At 35.1% G+C, this 20,729-nt stretch overlaps 1 protein-coding gene across 1 annotated transcript; it reads right to left on the bottom strand.

The window, feature by feature from the left end:
- Positions 1-11: 11 nt before the first annotated feature.
- On the bottom strand, positions 12-6,232 carry LOC142180359 (uncharacterized). The gene is made up of 2 exons (XM_075252357.1): positions 2,553-6,232; positions 12-1,608 (listed from the first exon to the last, which is right to left on the bottom strand). The coding sequence occupies exon 1, from the start codon at positions 6,230-6,232 to the stop codon at positions 4,295-4,297; it is 1,938 nt and encodes a 645-aa protein (XP_075108458.1). The 3' UTR covers positions 12-1,608; positions 2,553-4,294.
- Positions 6,233-20,729: the final 14,497 nt, after the last annotated feature.

The raw sequence follows: 20,729 nt of genomic DNA, 5'->3' as shown, positions 1-20,729 counted from the left end.
AGTAACAAAGGTTTAAAAGAACTCTCAAAGTATGATATACTTAATCAATAATGAAGTGTGTCAATGAATGAGAAGAACTCCTTATTTATAGGAGTACTAAAGCATAAAAAGTCATTACAATTAGGTAGGGGGCTGCTAAGGGGTAACAAAGTCATCAAAATTAGGTAGGGTGGTTGCTAAGAAATAAGAAAAGTCACAAAATTAGGTAGAGGGCGGCCAAATCCCTTTGGGGAAGATTTGGGCCTTAAAACTACTAGTTTGGGCCATTGGTTTGGACTCCAATTGGGCTCCATTTCAAACACCCCCATTTGGACCTCTTTTAAACTCATTTTGGGCTCTTCTGGGTGCCCTTTTGCTAGATTTCAAGGGCCGAGTTCGGGACTCAATCTTCCTCCTCTTGGACTTCAATTTGGGCCACCAAATAATTGTAAAACTTGTATAGTTTATCTCCTTTGGTTTTGAGCTCGTCCTCCACAATTAAAAGCTTCTTTATTTGCACTAGAAGTCTAATGGCCTTATTTTGCAACTCTTTAGTTTGACATATTGTTAAAGGCCATCTTTGAGATTCCAAAACTTTATCCTTGTCCTTGAATAGAGTTGAGCTTCCTAGGATGCTATCATTCCCCTCTTCTTGAAGAAAATTCGTCCTCGAATTTCGACCTTCCAAGAAAAAGAAAACACGCCCTTGTAAATGGCATCCACTAATCTGAAAAACTAGTAGGAATAAAATAAGATAGTGACCATGTGTCCATTTAACCCAATTAATCCTAATAGGTGTAAATAAAAGCATATGGATATCATCATCCCAACAAAATTTACGCCTACCTAGATCAATACAATAAAAACCTCTCGTAGATGCGCCATGCAATAGAACTTGCAATTCGATCTTGTCGGTAAGGTAGTCCATAGGTATACATGACAAAGAAATTATTTAAGATTGACCACACATCCATTTAATATAAGTATCTCTACCACATGTATCAAAGAAGATACTTTCATGATATAGCCAACTATCTACAATTAAAAATCTCATGGATTCCTCTACATGAAAGAGTATTTGATCACAAGTGTTACAATAATCATGCATATCATCTTTACTAGTAACAAATACTTTTATAAGCTCACATTGAACATGACTTGAAGAATGACTCCCCATCACACAACAAAAATCACATTCTAGCAATTTATCACATGAAAACTCATTAGCCACTTGAATAAGAGAAGAAGAAATATTTAACTCATTCACAAGCTTCTTCTCATAAATTTCATGCCTCTTTCCACCAAGTTGGAATACATAATCATCTATGTCATAAACAATTTCAAAAGAAAGAAAATTACTCTTGCACTTTAACTTAGATCTTACAGTTAATGACTTGATGTGCATCAAAATATCATCATCCACAAAAATTATAACGTCACCAATATAAGAAATAAGAGTATAATTCATTACCTCCAAAAATACCTTAGGTGTTCTAGAAAGGCCAAGAATGCAAATAAACCAATTATACATACCATACTTGGACTTATTTACCAATGGAACATCATCACCTTGTATTTATACAATGGCTCCAACTTAGCAATGCTTTTAGGAAACTCCATGTCATAACACTGTAAATAAGAATGAAAATAGTCAAAAGGTTCAATAACAAAGAATTTAACCAAGCTTTTATCTTCCACCATCCAACAAGAATAGATATCGCCAAATTTATGTTGGAATCCAATTGGATCTTTTGCTACCATCTCTTGCGCCTCACCACCTCTTTCAAAAGGTATTTCAACACGTGGTTGCACAAAATCACAAGAACTAAAACAAGAAAGAGTTAATGGGTTAGGAAGTAAAGAAACTTTTTTCTTGCTTACACTCTCTTTGGCTTTTATCACAAGACTAACGTTTTCCTCACCCTTAGCCTCTTTTCTCTCACTAAAGAGTTTTTCTTTGCTTTCACTCAATCCCTCTTGCTTTTCTCTCTCTACCTCACAAACTTTGTTCATCTCATTACCTTCTTTTTTTTCTTTTCTTTCAATATCACTCTTTACCTCACTTGACATCCCACTCTTTTCACTCAAGACAACCTCTCCTTTTTCCTCTCTTGGAATGTCAACATGCACTCCCTTACTCCTCTCATTCTTTTCTCTCTCAAATTTTTTCATATTCTTTTTAACAATCTTTTCATCTTCAAAAATTTGTGAGGGAGTCAAAGGCCCAAGAATGAGTTTCTTCCCATTAATCTCAAAAGAGTATCTATTTTTTTCAATACTATATGAAGCACTTCTATAGACATACCATGGCCATCCCAACAAGATATGAAAAATATTCATCGGAATGATATCACACCAAATTATATCCTCATACCTTCCAATAAAGAGTGGCAAGAACACTCTTTTATCTACTTTTACCCCTTTCAACATGTAGGGTTCAATATGTTCAACACAAGGCAAGTTCAATTTCTCAACCATATAAGTGCTAATTAAGTTATAACCAAATGCTTTGTCAATTCTAAGGGCATAAATTGCAGACATCACTTTAGCTCTTGTTTGAAAAATAACTTTACCATTGTCTTCCTTCCATTCGGTATACTGTAAGTTCGACTTTTCAAGTTGTTGAGTCATAGCTTTCCTCCTTCCACTGTAACTACCTGTTTGAGACATCTTGACATAGATTAAGGGAAATATGTATCTCTCAAATTTGGCTTTTTTCCTATAATGCTCTCACATCTCTTGCCTTTTTTCCTCTTGAAATAACCTTTGAACAAAATACTTTGTAGATTTACGGTTAAACCCAACTCATATAAAGTTCTTAGTAGTAAAATATAGATTTTTGGGGAACAAATGAAAGAAGAACCAAATCCTAGAACTATTAGGCTCGATTGAAACAAGACACGAACAAAAAGAAAATGATTATATATTTAGATTAGAAAGAGTAAGAAAAATTAAATTTTTGTCTTATATTTGAAATCTGGGATCCCCTCTTCTTGTTTCCTTTGATAGTTTTTGGAAACAAATTAGATACAAAAGAAAGTTCGTGGAGAGCAAGCAATTTTTTTAAAAAAATTGATTTTCGTTTTTTTTTTGTTTTTCTTTTTAACTTTTTTTTTGCTCTTAGTATTCAAGAAATTCCCAGAATTATCAAGAACGAAACCTTGATAGAACCGCTCTGATACCACTTGATAACGACAAGGTCGGAAATCCAAACTAGAGTAAGAATTTAAAAAGTAAATGCGGAAGCAATAATAATAAGGAATTGAGCAACTAGAACTAAATGAAAGAAAATAAAGGATATGGAAAAATTCAAGGAAAGAATTCCAAGAACTTCCAAGAACGCAAGTTCTATAGCCTTGACAAGATCAAAGCAACAACGTCTTGATTTATTGAAGAAATCAAACGCCTTTACTTAAAAGCAAATCAAAATAATAGATTCGGATCTTGACCGCTTTACGAGTAACTTGAGACAACAATTAATAACTAGTATTAATCGCCTTCTAAGAATACCACAAAGGAATCAAAGATATCACAATAGAGAAGTAATCTTACTACCTTGAACTATGAACTAGTAAAGGTTGAAAGATAAATCTCAAAGCACAAGTAACAAAGGTTTAAAAGAACTCTCAAAGTATGATATACTTAATCAATAATGAAGTGTGTCAATGAATGAGAAGAACTCCTTATTTATAGGAGTACTAAAGCATAAAAAGTCATTACAATTAGGTAGGGGGCTGCTAAGGGGTAACAAAGTCATCAAAATTAGGTAGGGTGGTTGCTAAGAAATAAGAAAAGTCACAAAATTAGGTAGGGGCGGCCAAATCCCTTTGGGGCAGATTTGGGCCTTAAAACTACTAGTTTGGGCCATTGGTTTGGACTCCAATTGGGCTCCATTTCAAACACCCCCATTTGGACCTCTTTTAAGCTCATTTTGGGCTCTTCTGGGTGCCCTTTTGCTAGATTTCAAGGGCCGAGTTCGGGACTCAATCTTCCTCCTCTTGGACTTCAATTTGGGCCACCAAATAATTGTAAAACTTGTATAGTTTATCTCCTTTGGTCTTGAGCTCGTCCTCCACCATTAAAAGCTTCTTTATTTGCACTTGAAGTCTAATGGCCTTATTTTGCAACTCTTTAGCTTGACATATTGTTAAAGGCCATCTTTGAGATTCCAAAACTTCATCCTTGTCCTTGAATAGAGTTGAGCTTCCTAGGATGCTATCATTCCCCTCTTCTTGAAGAAAATTCGTCCTCGAATTTCGACCTTGCAAGAAAAAGAAAACACACCCTTGTAAATGGCATCCACTAATCTGAAAAACTAGTAGGAATAAAATAAGATAGTGACCATGTGTCCATTTAACCCAATTAATCCTAATAGGTATAAATAAAGCATATGGATATCATCATCCCAACAAAATTTACGCCTACCTAGATCAATACAATAAAAACCTCTCGTAGATGCGCCATGCAATAGAACTTGCAATTCGATCTTGTCGGTAAGGTAGTCCATAGGTATACATGACAAAGAAATTATAAAAGATTGACCACACATCCATTTAATATAAGTATCTCTACCACATGTATCAAAGAAGATACTTTCATGATATAGCCAACTATCTACAATTAAAAATCTCATGGATTCCTCTACATGAAAGAGTATTTGATCACAAGTGTTACAATAATCATGCATATCATCTTTACTAGTAACAAATACTTTTATAAGCTCACATTGAACATGACTTGAAGAATGACTCCCCATCACACAACAAAAATCACATTCTAGCAATTTATCACATGAAAACTCATTAGCCACTTGAATAAGAGAAGAAGAAATATTTAACTCATTCACAAGCTTCTTCTCATAAATTTCATGCCTCTTTCCACCAAGTTGGAATACATAATCATCTATGTCATAAACAATTTCAAAAGGAAGAAAATTACTCTTGCACTTTAACTTAGATATTACAGTTAATGACTTGATGTGCATCAAAATATCATCATCCACAAAAATTATAAAGTCACCAATATAAGAAATAAGAGTATAATTCATTACCTCCAAAAATACCTTAGGTGTTCTAGAAAGGTCAAGAATGCAAATAAACCAATTATACATACCATACTTGGACTTATTTACCAATGGAACATCATCACCTTGTATTCTTTTATGCAATGGCTCCAACTTAGCAATGCTTTTAGGAAACTCCATGTCATAACACTGTAAATAAGAATGAAAATAGTCAAAAGGTTCAATAACAAAGAATTTAATCAAGCTTTTATCTTCCACCATCCAACAAGAATAGATATCGCCAAATTCATGTTGGAATCCAATTAAATCTTTTGCTACCATCTCTTGCGCCTCACCACCCCTTTCAAAAGGTATTTCAACACGTGGTTGCACAAAATCACAAGAACTAAAATAAGAAAGAGTTAATGGGTTAGGAAGTAAAGAAACTTTTTTCTTGCTTACACTCACTTTGGCTTTTATCACAAGACTAACGTTTTCCTCACCCTTAGCCTCTTTTCTCTCACTAAAGAGTTTTTCTTTGCTTTCACTCAATCCCTCTTGATTTTCTCTCTCTACCTCACAAACTTTGTTCATCTCATTACCTTCTCTCTTTTCTTTTCTTTCAATATCACTCTTTACCTCACTTGACATCCCACTCATTTCACTCAAGACAACCTCTCCTTTTTCCTCTCTTGGAATGTCAACATGCACTCCCTTACTCCTCTCATTCTTTTCTCTCTCATATTTTTTCATATTCTTTTTAACAATCTTTTCATCTTCACAAATTTGTGAGGGAGTCAAAGGCCCAAGAATGAGTTTCTTCCCATTAATCTCAAAAGAGTATCTATTTTTTTCAATACTATATGAAGCACTTCTATAGACATACCATGGCCATCCCAACAAGATATGAAAACTATTCATCGGAATGACATCACACCAAATCACATCCTCATACCTTCCAATAAAGAGTGGCAAGAACACTCTTTTATCTACTTTTACCCCTTTCAACATGTAGGGTTCAATATGTTCAACACAAGGCAAGTTCAATTTCTCAACCATATAAGTGCTAATTAAGTTATAGCCAAATGCTTTGTCAATTCTAAGGGCATAAATTGCAGACATCACTTTAGCTCTTGTTTGAAAAATAACTTTACCATTGTCTTCCTTCCATTCGGTATACTGTAAGTTCGACTTTTCAAGTTGTTGAGTCATAGCTTTCCTCCTTCCACTGTAACTACCTGTTTGAGACATCTTGACATAGATTAAGGGAAATATGTATCTCTCAAATTTGGCTTTTTTCCTATTATGCTCTCATATCTCTTGCCTTATTTTCCTCTTGAAATAACATTTGAACAAAATACTTTGTAGATTTATGGTTAAACCCAACTCATATAAAGTTCTTAGTAGTAAAATATAGATTTTTTGGGAACAAATGAAAGAAGAACCAAATCCTAGAACTATTAGGCTCGATTGAAACAAGACACGAACAAAAAGGAAATGATTGTATATTTAGATTAGAAAGAGTAAGAAAAATTAAATTTTTGTCTTATATTTGAAATCTGGGATCCCCTCTTCTTGTTTCCTTTGATAGTTTTTGGAAACAAATTAGATACAAAAGAAAGTTCGTGGAGAGCAAGCAATTTTTTTTAAAAAATTGATTTTCGTTTTTTTTTGTTTTTCTTTTTAACTTTTTTTTTTGCTCTTAGTATTCAAGAAATCCCCAGAATTATCAAGAACGAAACCTTGATAGAACCGCTCTGATACCACTTGATAATGACAAGGTCGGAAATCCAAACTAGAGTAAGAATTTAAAAAGTAAATGCGGAAGCAATAATAATAAGGAATTGAGCAACTAGAACTAAATGGCAGAAAATAAAGGATATGGGAAAATTCAAGGAAAGAATTCCAAGAACTTCCAAGAACGCAAGTTCTTTAGCCTTGACAAGATCAAAGCAACAACGTCTTGATTTATTGAAGAAATCAAACGCCTTTACTTAAAAGCAAATCAAAATAATAGATTCGGATCTTGACCGCTTTACGAGTAACTTGAGACAACAATTAATAACTAGTATTAATCGCCTTCTAAGAATACCACAAAGAAATCAAAGATATCACAATAGAGAAGTAATCTTACTACCTTGAACTATGAACTAGTAAAGGTTGAAAGATAAATCTCAAAGCACAAGTAACAAAGGTTTAAAAGAACTCTCAAAGTATGATATACTTAATCAATAATGAAGTGTGTCAATGAATGAGAAGAACTCCTTATTTATAGGAGTACTAAAGCATAAAAAGTCATTACAATTAGGTATGGGGCTGCTAAGGGGTAACAAAGTCATCAAAATTAGGTAGGGTGGTTGCTAAGAAATAAGAAAAGTCACAAAATTAGGTAGGGGCGGCCAAATCCCTTTGGGGCAGATTTGGGCCTTAAAACTACTAGTTTGGGCCATTGGTTTGGACTCCAATTGGGCTCCATTTCAAACACCCCCATTTGGACCTCTTTTAAGCTTATTTTGGGCTCTTCTGGGTGCCCGTTTGCTAGATTTCAAGGGCCGAGTTCGGGACTCAATCTTCCTCCTCTTGGACTTCAATTTGGGCCACCAAATAATTGTAAAACTTGTATAGTTTATCTCCTTTGGTCATGAGCTCGTCCTCCACAATTAAAAGCTTCTTTATTTGCACTTGAAGTCTAATGGCCTTATTTTGCAACTCTTTAGCTTGACATATTGTTAAAGGCCATCTTTGAGATTCCAAAACTTCATCCTTGTCCTTGAATAGAGTTGAGCTTCCTAGGATGCTATCATTCCCCTCTTCTTGAAGAAAATTCGTCCTCGAATTTCGACCTTGCAAGAAAAAGAAAACACGCCCTTGTAAATGGCATCCACTAATCTGAAAAACTAGTAGGAATAAAATAAGATAGTGAGCATGTGTCCATTTAACCCAATTAATCCTAATAGGTGTAAATAAAGCATATGGATATCATCATCCCAACAAAATTTACGCCTACCTAGATCAATACAATAAAAACCTCTCGTAGATGCGCCATGCAATAGAACTTGCAATTCGATCTTGTCGGTAAGGTAGTCCATAGGTATACATGACAAAGAAATTATAAAAGATTGAACACACATCCATTTAATATAAGTATCTCTACCACATGTATCAAAGAAGATACTTTCATGATATAGCCAACTATCTACAATTAAAAATCTCATGGATTCCTCTACATGAAAGAGTATTTGATCACAAGTGTTACAATAATCATGCATATCATCTTTACTAGTAACAAATACTTTTATAAGCTCACATTGAACATGACTTGAAGAATGACTCCCCATCACACAACAAAAATCACATTCTAGCAATTTATCACATGAAAACTCATTAGCCACTTGAATAAGAGAAGAAGAAATATTTAACTCATTCACAAGCTTCTTCTCATAAATTTCATGCCTCTTTCCACCAAGTTGGAATACATAATCATCTATGTCATAAACAATTTCAAAAGGAAGAAAATTACTCTTGCACTTTAACTTAGATCTTACAGTTAATGACTTGATGTGCATCAAAATATCATCATCCAAAAAAATTATAAAGTCACCAATATAAGAAATAAGAGTATAATTCATTACCTTCAAAAATACCTTAGGTGTTCTAGAAAGGTCAAGAATGCAAATAAACCAATTATACATACCATACTTGGACTTATTTACCAATGGAACATCATCACCTTGTATTCTTTTATGCAATGGCTCCAACTTAGCAATGCTTTTAGGAAACTCCATGTCATAACACTGTAAATAAGAATGAAAATAGTCAAAAGGTTCAATAACAAAGAATTTAATCAAGCTTTTATCTTCCACCATCCAACAAGAATAGATATCGCCAAATTCATGTTGGAATCCAATTGGATCTTTTGCTACCATCTCTTGCGCCTCACCACCCCTTTCAAAAGGTATTTCAACACGTGGTTGCACAAAATCACAAGAACTAAAACAAGAAAGAGTTAATGGGTTAGGAAGTAAAGAAACTTTTTTCTTGCTTACACTCTCTTTGGCTTTTATCACAAGACTAACGTTTTCCTCACCCTTAGCCTCTTTTCTCTCACTAAAGAGTTTTTCTTTGCTTTCACTCAATCCCTCTTGCTTTTCTCTCTCTACCTCACAAACTTTGTTCATCTCATTACCTTCTCTCTTTTCTTTTCTTTTAATATCACTCTTTACCTCACTTGACATCCCACTCTTTTCACTCAAGACAACCTCTCCTTTTTCCTCTCTTGGAATGTCAACATGCACTCCCTTACTCCTCTCATTCTTTTCTCTCTCATATTTTTTCATATTCTTTTTAACAATCTTTTCATCTTCACAAATTTGTGAGGGAGTCAAAGGCCCAAGAATGAGTTTCTTCCCATTAATCTCAAAAGAGTATCTATTTTTTTCAATACTATATGAAGCACTTCTATAGACATACCATGGCCATCCCAACAAGATATGAAAACTATTCATCGGAATGACATCACACCAAATCACATCCTCATACCTTCCAATAAAGAGTGGCAAGAACACTCTTTTATCTACTTTTACCCCTTTCAACATGTAGGGTTCAATATGTTCAACACAAGGCAAGTTCAATTTCTCAACCATATAAGTGCTAATTAAGTTATAGCCAAATGCTTTGTCAATTCTAAGGGCATAAATTGCAGACATCACTTTAGTTCTTGTTTGAAAAATAACTTTACCATTGTCTTCCTTCCATTCGGTATACTGTAAGTTCGACTTTTCAAGTTGTTGAGTCATAGCTTTCCTCCTTCCACTGTAACTACCTGTTTGAGACATCTTGACATAGATTAAGGGAAATATGTATCTCTCAAATTTGGCTTTTTTCCTATAATGCTCTCACCTCTCTTGCCTTTTTTTCCTCTTGAAATAACCTTTGAACAAAATACTTTGTAGATTTATGGTTAAACCCAACTCATATAAAGTTCTTAGTAGTAAAATATAGATTTTTGGGGAACAAATGAAAGAAGAACCAAATCCTAGAACTATTAGACTCGATTGAAACAAGACACGAACAAAAAGGAAATGATTATATATTTAGATTAGAAAGAGTAAGAAAAATTAAATTTTTGTCTTATATTTGAAATTTGGGATCCCCTCTTCTTGTTTCCTTTGATAGTTTTTGGAAACAAATTAGATACAAAAGAAAGTTCGTGGAGAGCAAGCAATTTTTTTTTAAAAATTGATTTTCGTTTTTTTTTGTTTTTCTTTTTAACTTTTTTTTTGCTCTTAGTATTCAGGAAATCCCCAGAATTATCAAGAAAGAAACCTTGATAGAACCGCTCTGATACCACTTGATAACGACAAGGTCGGAAATCCAAACTAGAGTAAGAATTTAAAAAGTAAATGCGGAAGCAATAATAATAAGGAATTGAGCAACTAGAACTAAATGGCAGAAAATAAAGGATATGGAAAAATTCAAGGAAAGAATTCCAAGAACTTCCAAGAACGCAAGTTCTATAGCCTTGACAAGATCAAAGCAACAACGTCTTGATTTATTGAAGAAATCAAACGCCTTTACTTAAAAGCAAATCAAAATAATAGATTCGGATCTTGACCGCTTTACGAGTAACTTGAGACAACAATTAATAACTAGTATTAATCGCCTTCTAAGAATACCACAAAGGAATCAAAGATATCACAATAGAGAAGTAATCTTACTACCTTGAACTATGAACTAGTAAAGGTTGAAAGATAAATCTCAAAGCACAAGTAACAAAGGTTTAAAAGAACTCTCAAAGTATGATATACTTAATCAATAATGAAGTGTGTCAATGAATGAGAAGAACTCCTTATTTATAGGAGTACTAAAGCATAAAAAGTCATTACAATTAGGTAGGGGGCTGCTAAGGGGTAACAAAGTCATCAAAATTAGGTAGGGTGGTTGCTAAGAAATAAGAAAAATCACAAAATTAGGTAGGGGGCGTCCAAATCCCTTTGGGGCAGATTTGGGCCTTAAAACTACTAGTTTGGGCCATTGGTTTGGACTCCAATTGGGCTCCATTTCAAACACCCCCATTTGGACCTCTTTTAAGCTCATTTTGGGCTCTTCTGGGTGCCCTTTTGCTAGATTTCAAGGGCCGAGTTCGGGACTCAATCTTTCTCCTCTTGGACTTCAATTTGGGCCACCAAATAGTTGTAAAACTTGTATAGTTTATCTCCTTTGGTCTTGAGCTCGTCCTCCACAATTAAAAGCTTCTTTATTTGCACTTGAAGTCTAATGGCCTTATTTTGCAATCTTTAGCTTGACATATTGTTAAAGGCCATCTTTGAGATTCCAAAACTTCATCCTTGTCCTTGAATAGAGTTGAGCTTCCTAGGATGATATCATCTCACATGGCCAAACTATAACAACCCATATCTGATGAAGGCTACTGAACCTGAATCTGCCCTTGATGACCCGAATACCTACTGGAAGAATCCTGAATGGACAAAGCACAGTACGAACTCAGTATGAGGCAATGTAATGACCAGACTAGTCGTTTTGATGCATCCAGTTCAATGGTTTGAGGTCATTAGTAGCTTCATATGGTGTACTATGACTTTGGTGTATCACCGATTTTGGTTTTCGAGTGGTTCAAGATTTTATTTATAAGAATGATTCTTATTTTTGAAACTTTAAGTCGGAAGAGTAGACCAAGTTTGACTTTGGTGCATTTGACCTTGGGTCGGTATTTTGGTGGTCCCTTTTGGTTTGGATGATGCTATTGGACATGCGCGTATAACCGGATTTGCACTTGGATATCTACATGATTTTGGCTTAAAGAATTTTGATTTGCACACAAAGGACATTTTGTTTTGCACACAGAGGAAGCATAAATACAAATACATTCACCTCCTGACCATACACACCGTATATAGTTTTATTAATACCCTCAACCACTCGCAACATCATTATTTCATTGGTTCTCTTGGCCATACATATTATTCGTCATCCAAGGAACAGTGGTCGTATCTAATATTCCACACTTTCATTTCTTTACTTCTAAGGATTATCATCACAAATATCAACAAATAGAATATTCTGGAAATCACAACTTTAGGTTAATTAGTAATGAAGACTTTAAACACAATGGATTTCTTTCCAAAAAATGGAGTAAAATGATTGGAAATCGAAGCACAAGTTAAAATCATAAACAGGTAACACATCATTTATTCTTGAAATACTTTTCCCCAAAAGGACAATACACAATTTCAACTCATGAATGTATCAGAACTCAAAATACATTGGAAGTACTTACAAAGCATAACATTAGTTAAAACAGCCACATCTGGGCATGACTTGAGTACCAAAGCTTTTAGACAAATCTATTTTCGAAGTCAATTTGGAACAGTTGAATCAAGAATCATTTCATAACCTTTCTCACATCACTTAGTTTCCTTAGCACCATTGGCCACGAGTATAACTTTCATTATTGGCACGGTGGCCACGCTTTACATCTCCAACCCACTTCTTTCACTTTCAAGAATCCTTATAGATAAACAACAAGGCATTTCAAATCAAGACTTTAGGTACACATATGAGCAATAGGAGTTTTAGATGCATGGAGTATTCTTTCCAAGTTAAACATAATGGGCTTTCATTTGAAACAGGACTCAAAGCCATAACATTTTAAATACATATATCATTCTTGAACACATTCCCGAAGGATAATATAATGTGATAGGAATATTCGGAACACATTTTGGATACATAATTCTCGACACTTTGCTTACTCGGGACAATCGAATTTATTGGGAACAACTCGGAACATAGGAATAATGAACTTGAGCCAACCATACTTGAAACTTAGCTGAACATCATGGAATTCAATTCTAAGAGAGTAGTTTAACCAACATACCTTGTTTGAGATTTCCTTAAGTTACTATAACGTCCCAACACTTCTAGCAATAACAATCTCTAGGAACTTAGCAAAAATCAGATAATAATTAGAAGGATTCTCATGGTGTAACTCTCTTAGGAATTTTGTCAAACACCTAGTATGCAAAATAGACTATAAAGCTCTACAATGGTAATCCCTTCCTCCCTCTACTAAGTTCAACAAGAAACTAACCAAAATAGTTCATTAACCCCACATACTACAACTTATTATCATGTACATGGCCTATTTCCAACCCCACAATATACTTGAACTCATAACCTCTTGCATGAAAGCTTAGGAGTAGGACTTACCAGGATAGATGATAATCTAGTGATTGTCTTCCTTGATTCTTGAAAATTGGTGCAAGAATGGGTGATTAGAATACTAGATTTCCTCTTTCTCCCTCTAAAATACTCTTACTTCTCTCTCAAATTATCAGACATTCCCTTCAAAATGAGGCCCTAAAGATATATATCAAAATGGGGTCGGGTTATAAAAATAGAAAAATGGACCCTCCGAATTCAGGTTTGCGATCCCAAAATGGACATCTGAACAGATATGCGGCTCGCAAAATGGGCCGTAAAAAAGATGCCAAGAACTAGGCTGGTCTGGACCGGTCTGCGACAGGTCTGCGACAGGTCTGCGGTCCGTAGACCACATATGTGGCCGCAAAGTGGACCACAGAATCACTCTCCAAAATTCTTCATGCCAAATCTGCGACGAAAATGCGGACCGCAAAATGGATATGCGATCGCAAAATGGACCGCAAAACGATCTTCGAAATTTAACCATTTTTCTACTCAACTCTGCGACAGGTATGCGGCCCGCGGAGAGGTTCTGCGGTCGCGAAACTGGCCACAGAATCACCTTCTTGTGCCAAAAATTTCAATCAACTCCTCAATACATTCTTCAACCCAAAGAGTTTGTACCGCGGCAAGCTTCATTAACCACTACCTTCGGATACATAAGCCTACATCAGCACCACAAAACTTAAAATTCCTTGGCAAACGTTATTGGTGGGAAGGTTATTGAGCTCAAATGGGTAAACATTGGGTTGTGGGATGAAGGAATCCACCATAGGAGAATTTTGAAACCTTAATGCACACCTAGTGCTTGATAAAATGATCAAATGAGCTGAAACCCCGAGTATCTTCCTAATTATGGTTCAAATTTGTCATGTTTCTAGTAGATTTAAGTCGCTAGAATTTCTAAAATATTGTAATAATTTAAGGAAGCTCAAGCGAGGTATGTTGGATAAACTCCTCTCATGGAAATCGATTCTACAAGAGGAGTTTACAATGATATTACGATTGTGGCTACTAGTGTCAATGAAATGGAAAGATGTGTGAAAGATTATAAAATGAGTTGTAAATCCTTTAAAAAGTAAATCCCTTGGGAGTATCGTTTAGTCACTAAGGAAGGGTAGGTTGAAATAACCTAAACCTCGAAACTACACGTGCTGGTGTAGGAGTGATTGAGGGGTCAATCCCTGTGTTATTGTGATTAGATTATTTCCCTTTATATGGGGTGAGATTGATGTGTTGACATATTTACCCTTAAATAGGATGACATTATTGCTAGAAAAGGGTTATGTCAACCCACATGGCATTGCGGTGAGACGGCTTAGCAAATCGGGCTGATATCGGACACTATGTCGCGCACATGGTGGTGTTGTGATTGGATGTCTCGGGGTGAGATGTCTTGAAACTTACTTGAAATTTCTCCCTACCTTGACATCTTGATATTATTTGAGGCTCTCATTGATTTCATATTTCCTTCTCATTTTATTGCTACTCATTCTATTGAGAGGGTGTTTAGTTTTACATACTAGTACTATTCTATATGTACTAATGTACCCTTGCTGGGGCGCTGCATCTTTAATGGATGCAGGCAGTTCTACAACAGGCGGCATTGATCAGTGATAGCAATACACCCTCTCCTCAGCTGACTTGGTGAGACCCACTTCATTTCGGGGTCATGTATCTCCTGTCCTATATGTATATTTTTTTGAGGTATAGCCGAAGCCTTGTTGCCGGCACCATCATGCTACTCTTTTGTAACTATTAGACGTATCCGTAGACATAGCGTGGCTGGTACCTTTGTTTTGGGAAGTCAAATTAGAAATATTGTATTTGTATCATACGTTTCCACTTCTAAACTATGAACATGTAATGTAATATTTTGGAAAATCTTGAATGAAGTTCTAATGGTAATGAAATTTGGATTGTTCATGTAACATTCTCATTGTCTAATTAATGAAATATATCTTCTCTTTATTCATGGGTGAGTTTGGGTAGAAGGCATTGTACATGCTTGTGGCCGGATTATCTCGGTTGAGCGTCGGTTGCGCTCCCCGAGGTCGGGGCGTAACACATGCCCATCAATATCATATCATGATTATAGTCGTTTTTGGTTAGATTTGAGCAGCGCAGAAGTGAATTTTAAAGGAAAAGCTATTTTTGAGTGTTGATTTACCTTAGTTGAGGTATGTATCTTGCCTAACTTTGTGTGGGGGAAACTACCCCTTAGGATTGTGTTTGATTGTACTATTTGAATTATGTGGAAGACGTGTACAAGAGGTGACGAGTGTGTACACAGGATTATATGTGGAAATTGACCGTTTTAGACTCGTAGATTAAACATAAGAATTTAATTGAAGTTGTTATCATTTGTTCTATCTTTCGTTGTCAAGTTTATTCTTACATGCTTTAATTGAAGTTGTCATTATATGTTCTAGTTTCCATTGTCGAGGTTGCTCTTATATGCATTTGTTAGATATTGTTGATACATGCCATTCTTTCCATTGTCGAGTTATTCTCATGAATTTAGTCGTAGTTGCTATTTCATGCCATCTCTTTCATAGTTAAGCTTATGTTATGCACTTGAATTGGAAGTTGTAATTTCATGGGAATACCTTCATTGTTGAGTTATTGAAGTTGTAGTTGTGAAAGCTATTAACATATTATGGTTGAAGTCGTTGATTTTTTGGATATCTTTCCTTGTTGAGTTGTTTCTCATTTATTTTATTGTTATTGAGATTCTTGTACACATTGTGGTTGAGCCGTGGGCTATGTGTTGTGGTGACATTGGTATTGTGGATTTTTTGGCAATGTTGTGGCATATTGGAACGTGTGGTGCGAGTTAATTATTCATTTTTGGTGTTGATGTGCATGAGGTGGTATAAGTGTGGGTATTAATGCGCATGCGGTGAGATAAGGTGGGATTTATACGCGTGTTGATATTAAGGGAATTGCTTGAAGCCACAGTGAGATAAGGGGGCTAGAGCACGTGTAGCTATTTTGGAAAAATAGTTTTAAAATAAATATGAGGCTCATGCGGCAATTTAAAGAAGATTGTGATTGTGACTTGTGAAATGTGAATATGAGGTGTGGTACCTCGGTATTGATTCTTGTTGTACATTCTATGTGGAAAAGGCTTGTTGATTTGAACAGTTAATGTATTTCCTTCATTCGTTTTACTTGTATTTTGACTATATTTGATCACTTGTTGTTCTTATCATATGTTCATTCTTTGTTGTCCGTTATTGCCTTCATTTCCGATGTTAGCCTTATATCATTATTCTTTTTGTTGTCATTTATTTCTTACTTTCTGTTATTAGATTCTATTAATATTTTGCTTAGGTTTCTATGTCTAGTAGGTGTCTTGACCTGGCCTTATCACTACTCTACCGTGTTGTTATTGTGTCATTATGAAATTTATCGGTTTAATTTAATACCTTAGTCGCTATTTCTGCTGAATTCTCAATGTGTATTAGGCTTACATAGTCTTAGAGACTAGGTTCCATCACTACTTAAGGTGAAATTTTGGGGTCGTGACAATAACAAAACAGCAAGGGAATACAATTGTCATAAATCCCAAAACCCGGTAATACCGAGTCATACGCTCTACATAGAGTACACAAGATATCTAAAAAATACACCACTGTTTGGGAAACAATAAATAGTAGCAAATAAAATAAGATGGTGACTCTGAGGCCTGCAAGCGTAACAATAGGTATACCATAAAGTCTCGAATATCTCGTCACCACTCTCTAATGACCAGTAATATCTGAGGTACCTAGATCTGCACAAAAAATATACAGAAGTGTAGTATGAGAACACCACAATCGGTACCCAGTAAGTATCAAGATTAACCTCAGTGGTGTAGTAACATGGTTCAAGTCACGATACTCACTAGTCAAATAACATGTGCAAGATATTAATATGAAGCTGACAACAGAGAATATAACAGGACAAATATCAATCAAAAATGGGGCATGTGATAATATGGCAAATCAACTAGCAACTCATAAAACACCAAGGGAAATCATTTAAGGAAAAAAAAAGAATATTTACAAGACATCAACCCATTTCAACACATGAGTAACATCAAGGATCACCCCGAAATACCACACTACATCATTACAAAGCCACCCTTACGCTGCTACATGAGCATCACAATGAAATATTTCCTCTTGTATTGCTACACTGGCATAAGCTCCCTTATGTCGCCGCATGCGCATAAATAAACACCACCCTTATGTCGCCGCATGCGCATAAATAAATACCACCCTTATGTCGCCGCATGCGCATGTCAGTACCCTTATATTCCACACAACAAAAATCAACCCGCACAACAAGCCACATATGCCACAATATCATAAAAGCAACAATATCCCCAATTCACATAAGGATATAGTCCACGGCTCATAATGGGATACAATAACATGACAATAGTATAAGCGTGCGGGGAAACATTCAACAATAAAAGCATGATCATATAGCAAACAACCCTAATTCAAGGCATATTAATAGGGTAATATCTAATCCGGTCACAAACCACACATACGTCCGTGTACACACTCGTCACCTCATATATACATCATTTCAGATAGCACAAATAAAGCAATTTAGACTAATCGTAAGGGGTAATTTCCCACAAAACGTTAGGCAAGATACTTACCTCAAATAGCGTCAATCAATACTCTAAAAATATTTTGGGGATTTCTTGAATACTAAGAGCAAAAAAAAAGTAAACAAGAAAAACAAAAAAAAAACGAAAATCAATTTTTTAAAAAAAATTGCTTGCTCTCCACGAACTTTCTTTTGTATATAATTTGTTTCCAAAAACTATCAAAGGAAACAAGAAGAGGGGATCCCAGATTTCAAATATAAGACAAAAATTTAATTTTTCTTACTCTTTCTAATCTAAATATATAATCATTTCCTTTTTGTTCGTGTCTTGTTTCAATCGAGCCTAATAATTCTAGGATTTGGTTCTTCTTTCATTTGTTCCCCAAAAATCTATATTTTACTACTAAGAACTTTATATGAGTTGGGTTTAACCATAAATCTACAAAGTATTTTGTTCAAAGGTTATTTCAAGAGGAAAAAAGGCAAGAGATGTGAGAGCATTATAGGAAAAAAGCCAAATTTGAGAGATACATATTTCCCTTAATCTATGTCAAGATGTCTCAAACAGGTAGTTACAGTGAAAGGAGGAAAGCTATGACTCAACAACTTGAAAAGTCGAACTTACAGTATACCGAATGGAAGGAAGACAATGGTAAAGTTATTTTTCAAACAAGAGCTAAAGTGATGTCTGCAATTTATGCCCTTAGAATTGACAAAGCATTTGGCTATAACTTAATTAGCACTTATATGGTTGAGAAATTGAACTTGCCTTGTGTTGAACATATTGAACCCTACATGTTGAAAGGGGTAAAAGTAGATAAAAGAGTGTTCTTGCCACTCTTTATTGGAAGGTATGAGGATGTAATTTGGTGTGATATCATTCCGATGAATATTTTTCATATCTTGTTGGGATGGCCATGGTATGTCTATAGAAGTGCTTCATATAGTATTGAAAAAAATAGATACTCTTTTGAGATTAATGGGAAGAAACTCATTCTTGGGCCTTTGACTCCCTCACAAATTTGTGAAGATGAAAAGATTGTTAAAAAGAATATGAAAAAATATGAGAGAGAAAAGAATGAGAGGAGTAAGGGAGTGCATGTTGACATTCCAAGAGAGGAAAAAGGAGAGGTTGTCTTGAGTGAAAAGAGTGGGATGTCAAGTGAGGTAAAGAGTGATATTGAAAGAAAAGAAAAGAGAGAAGGTAATGAGATGAACAAAGTTTGTGAGGTAGAGAGAGAAAAGCAAGAGGGATTGAGTGAAAGCAAAGAAAAACTCTTTAGTGAGAGAAAAGAGGCTAAGGGTGAGGAAAACGTTAGTCTTGTGATAAAAGCCAAAGAGAGTGTAAGCAAGAAAAAAGTTTCTTTACTTCCTAACCCATTAACTCTTTCTTGTTTTAGTTCTTGTGATTTTGTGCAACCACGTGTTGAAATACCTTTTGAAAGGGGTGGTGAGGCGCAAGAGATGGTAGCAAAAGATCCAATTGGATTCCAACATAAATTTGGCGATATCTATTCTTGTTGGATGGTGGAAGATAAAAGCTTGGTTAAATTCTTTGTTATTGAACCTTTTGACTATTTTCATTCTTATTTACAGTGTTATGACATGGAGTTTCCTAAAAGCATTGCTAAGTTAGAGCCATTGCATAAAAGAATACAAGGTGATGATGTTCCATTGGTAAATAAGTCCAAGTATGGTATGTATAATTGGTTTATTTGCATTCTTGGCCTTTCTAGAACACCTAAGGTATTTTTGGAGGTAATGAATTATACTCTTATTTCTTATATTGGTGACTTTATAATTTTTGTGGATGATGATATTTTGATGCACATCAAGTCATTAACTGTAAGATCTAAGTTAAAGTGCAAGAGTAATTTTCTTCCTTTTGAAATTGTTTATGACATAGATGATTATGTATTCCAACTTGGTGGAAAGAGGCATGAAATTTATGAGAAGAAGCTTGTGAATGAGTTAAATATTTCTTCTTCTCTTATTCAAGTGGCTAATGAGTTTTCATGTGATAAATTGCTAGAATGTGATTTTTGTTGTGTGATGGGGAGTCATTCTTCAAGTCATGTTCAATGTGAGCTTATAAAAGTATTTGTTACTAGTAAAGATGATATGCATGATTATTGTAACACTTGTGATCAAATACTCTTTCATGTAGAGGAATCCATGAGATTTTTAATTGTAGATAGTTGGCTATATCATGAAAGTATCTTCTTTGATACATGTGGTAGAGATACTTATATTAAATGGATGTGTGGTCAATCTTAAATAATTTCTTTGTCATGTATACCTATGGACTACCTTACCGACAAGATCGAATTGCAAGTTCTATTGCATGGCGCATCTACGAGAGGTTTTTATTGTATTGATCTAGGTAGGCGTAAATTTTGTTGGGATAATGATATCCATATGTTTTATTTACACCTATTAGGATTAATTGGGTTAAATGGACACATGGTCACTATCTTATTTTATTCCTACGAGTTTTTCAGATTAGTGGATGCCATTTACAAGGGCGTGTTTTCTTTTTCTTGCAAGGTCGAAATTCGAGGACGAATTTTCTTCAAGAAAAGGGGAATGATAGCATCCTAGGAAGCTCAACTCTATTCAAGGACAAGGATAAAGTTTTGGAATCTCAAAGATGGCCTTTAACAATATGTCAAACTAAAGAGTTGCAAAATAAGGCCATTAGACTTCAAGTGCAAATAAAAAAGCTTTTAATTGTGGAGGACGAGCTCAAAACCAAAGGAGATAAACTATACAAGTTTTACAATTATTTGGTGGCCCAAATTGAAGTCCAAGAGGAGGAAGATTGAGTCCCGAACTCGGCCCTTGAAATCTAGCAAAAGGGCACCCAGAAGAGCCCAAAATGAGTTTAAAAGAGGTCCAAATGGGGGTGTTTGAAATG

This window comes from Nicotiana tabacum, chromosome 4 (assembly GCF_000715075.1).
Source record: "Nicotiana tabacum cultivar K326 chromosome 4, ASM71507v2, whole genome shotgun sequence".
NCBI lineage: Eukaryota > Viridiplantae > Streptophyta > Magnoliopsida > Solanales > Solanaceae > Nicotiana > Nicotiana tabacum.
Note: the sequence above shows the minus strand (reverse complement) of the source record. Positions and strands in the feature narration are given on the sequence as shown.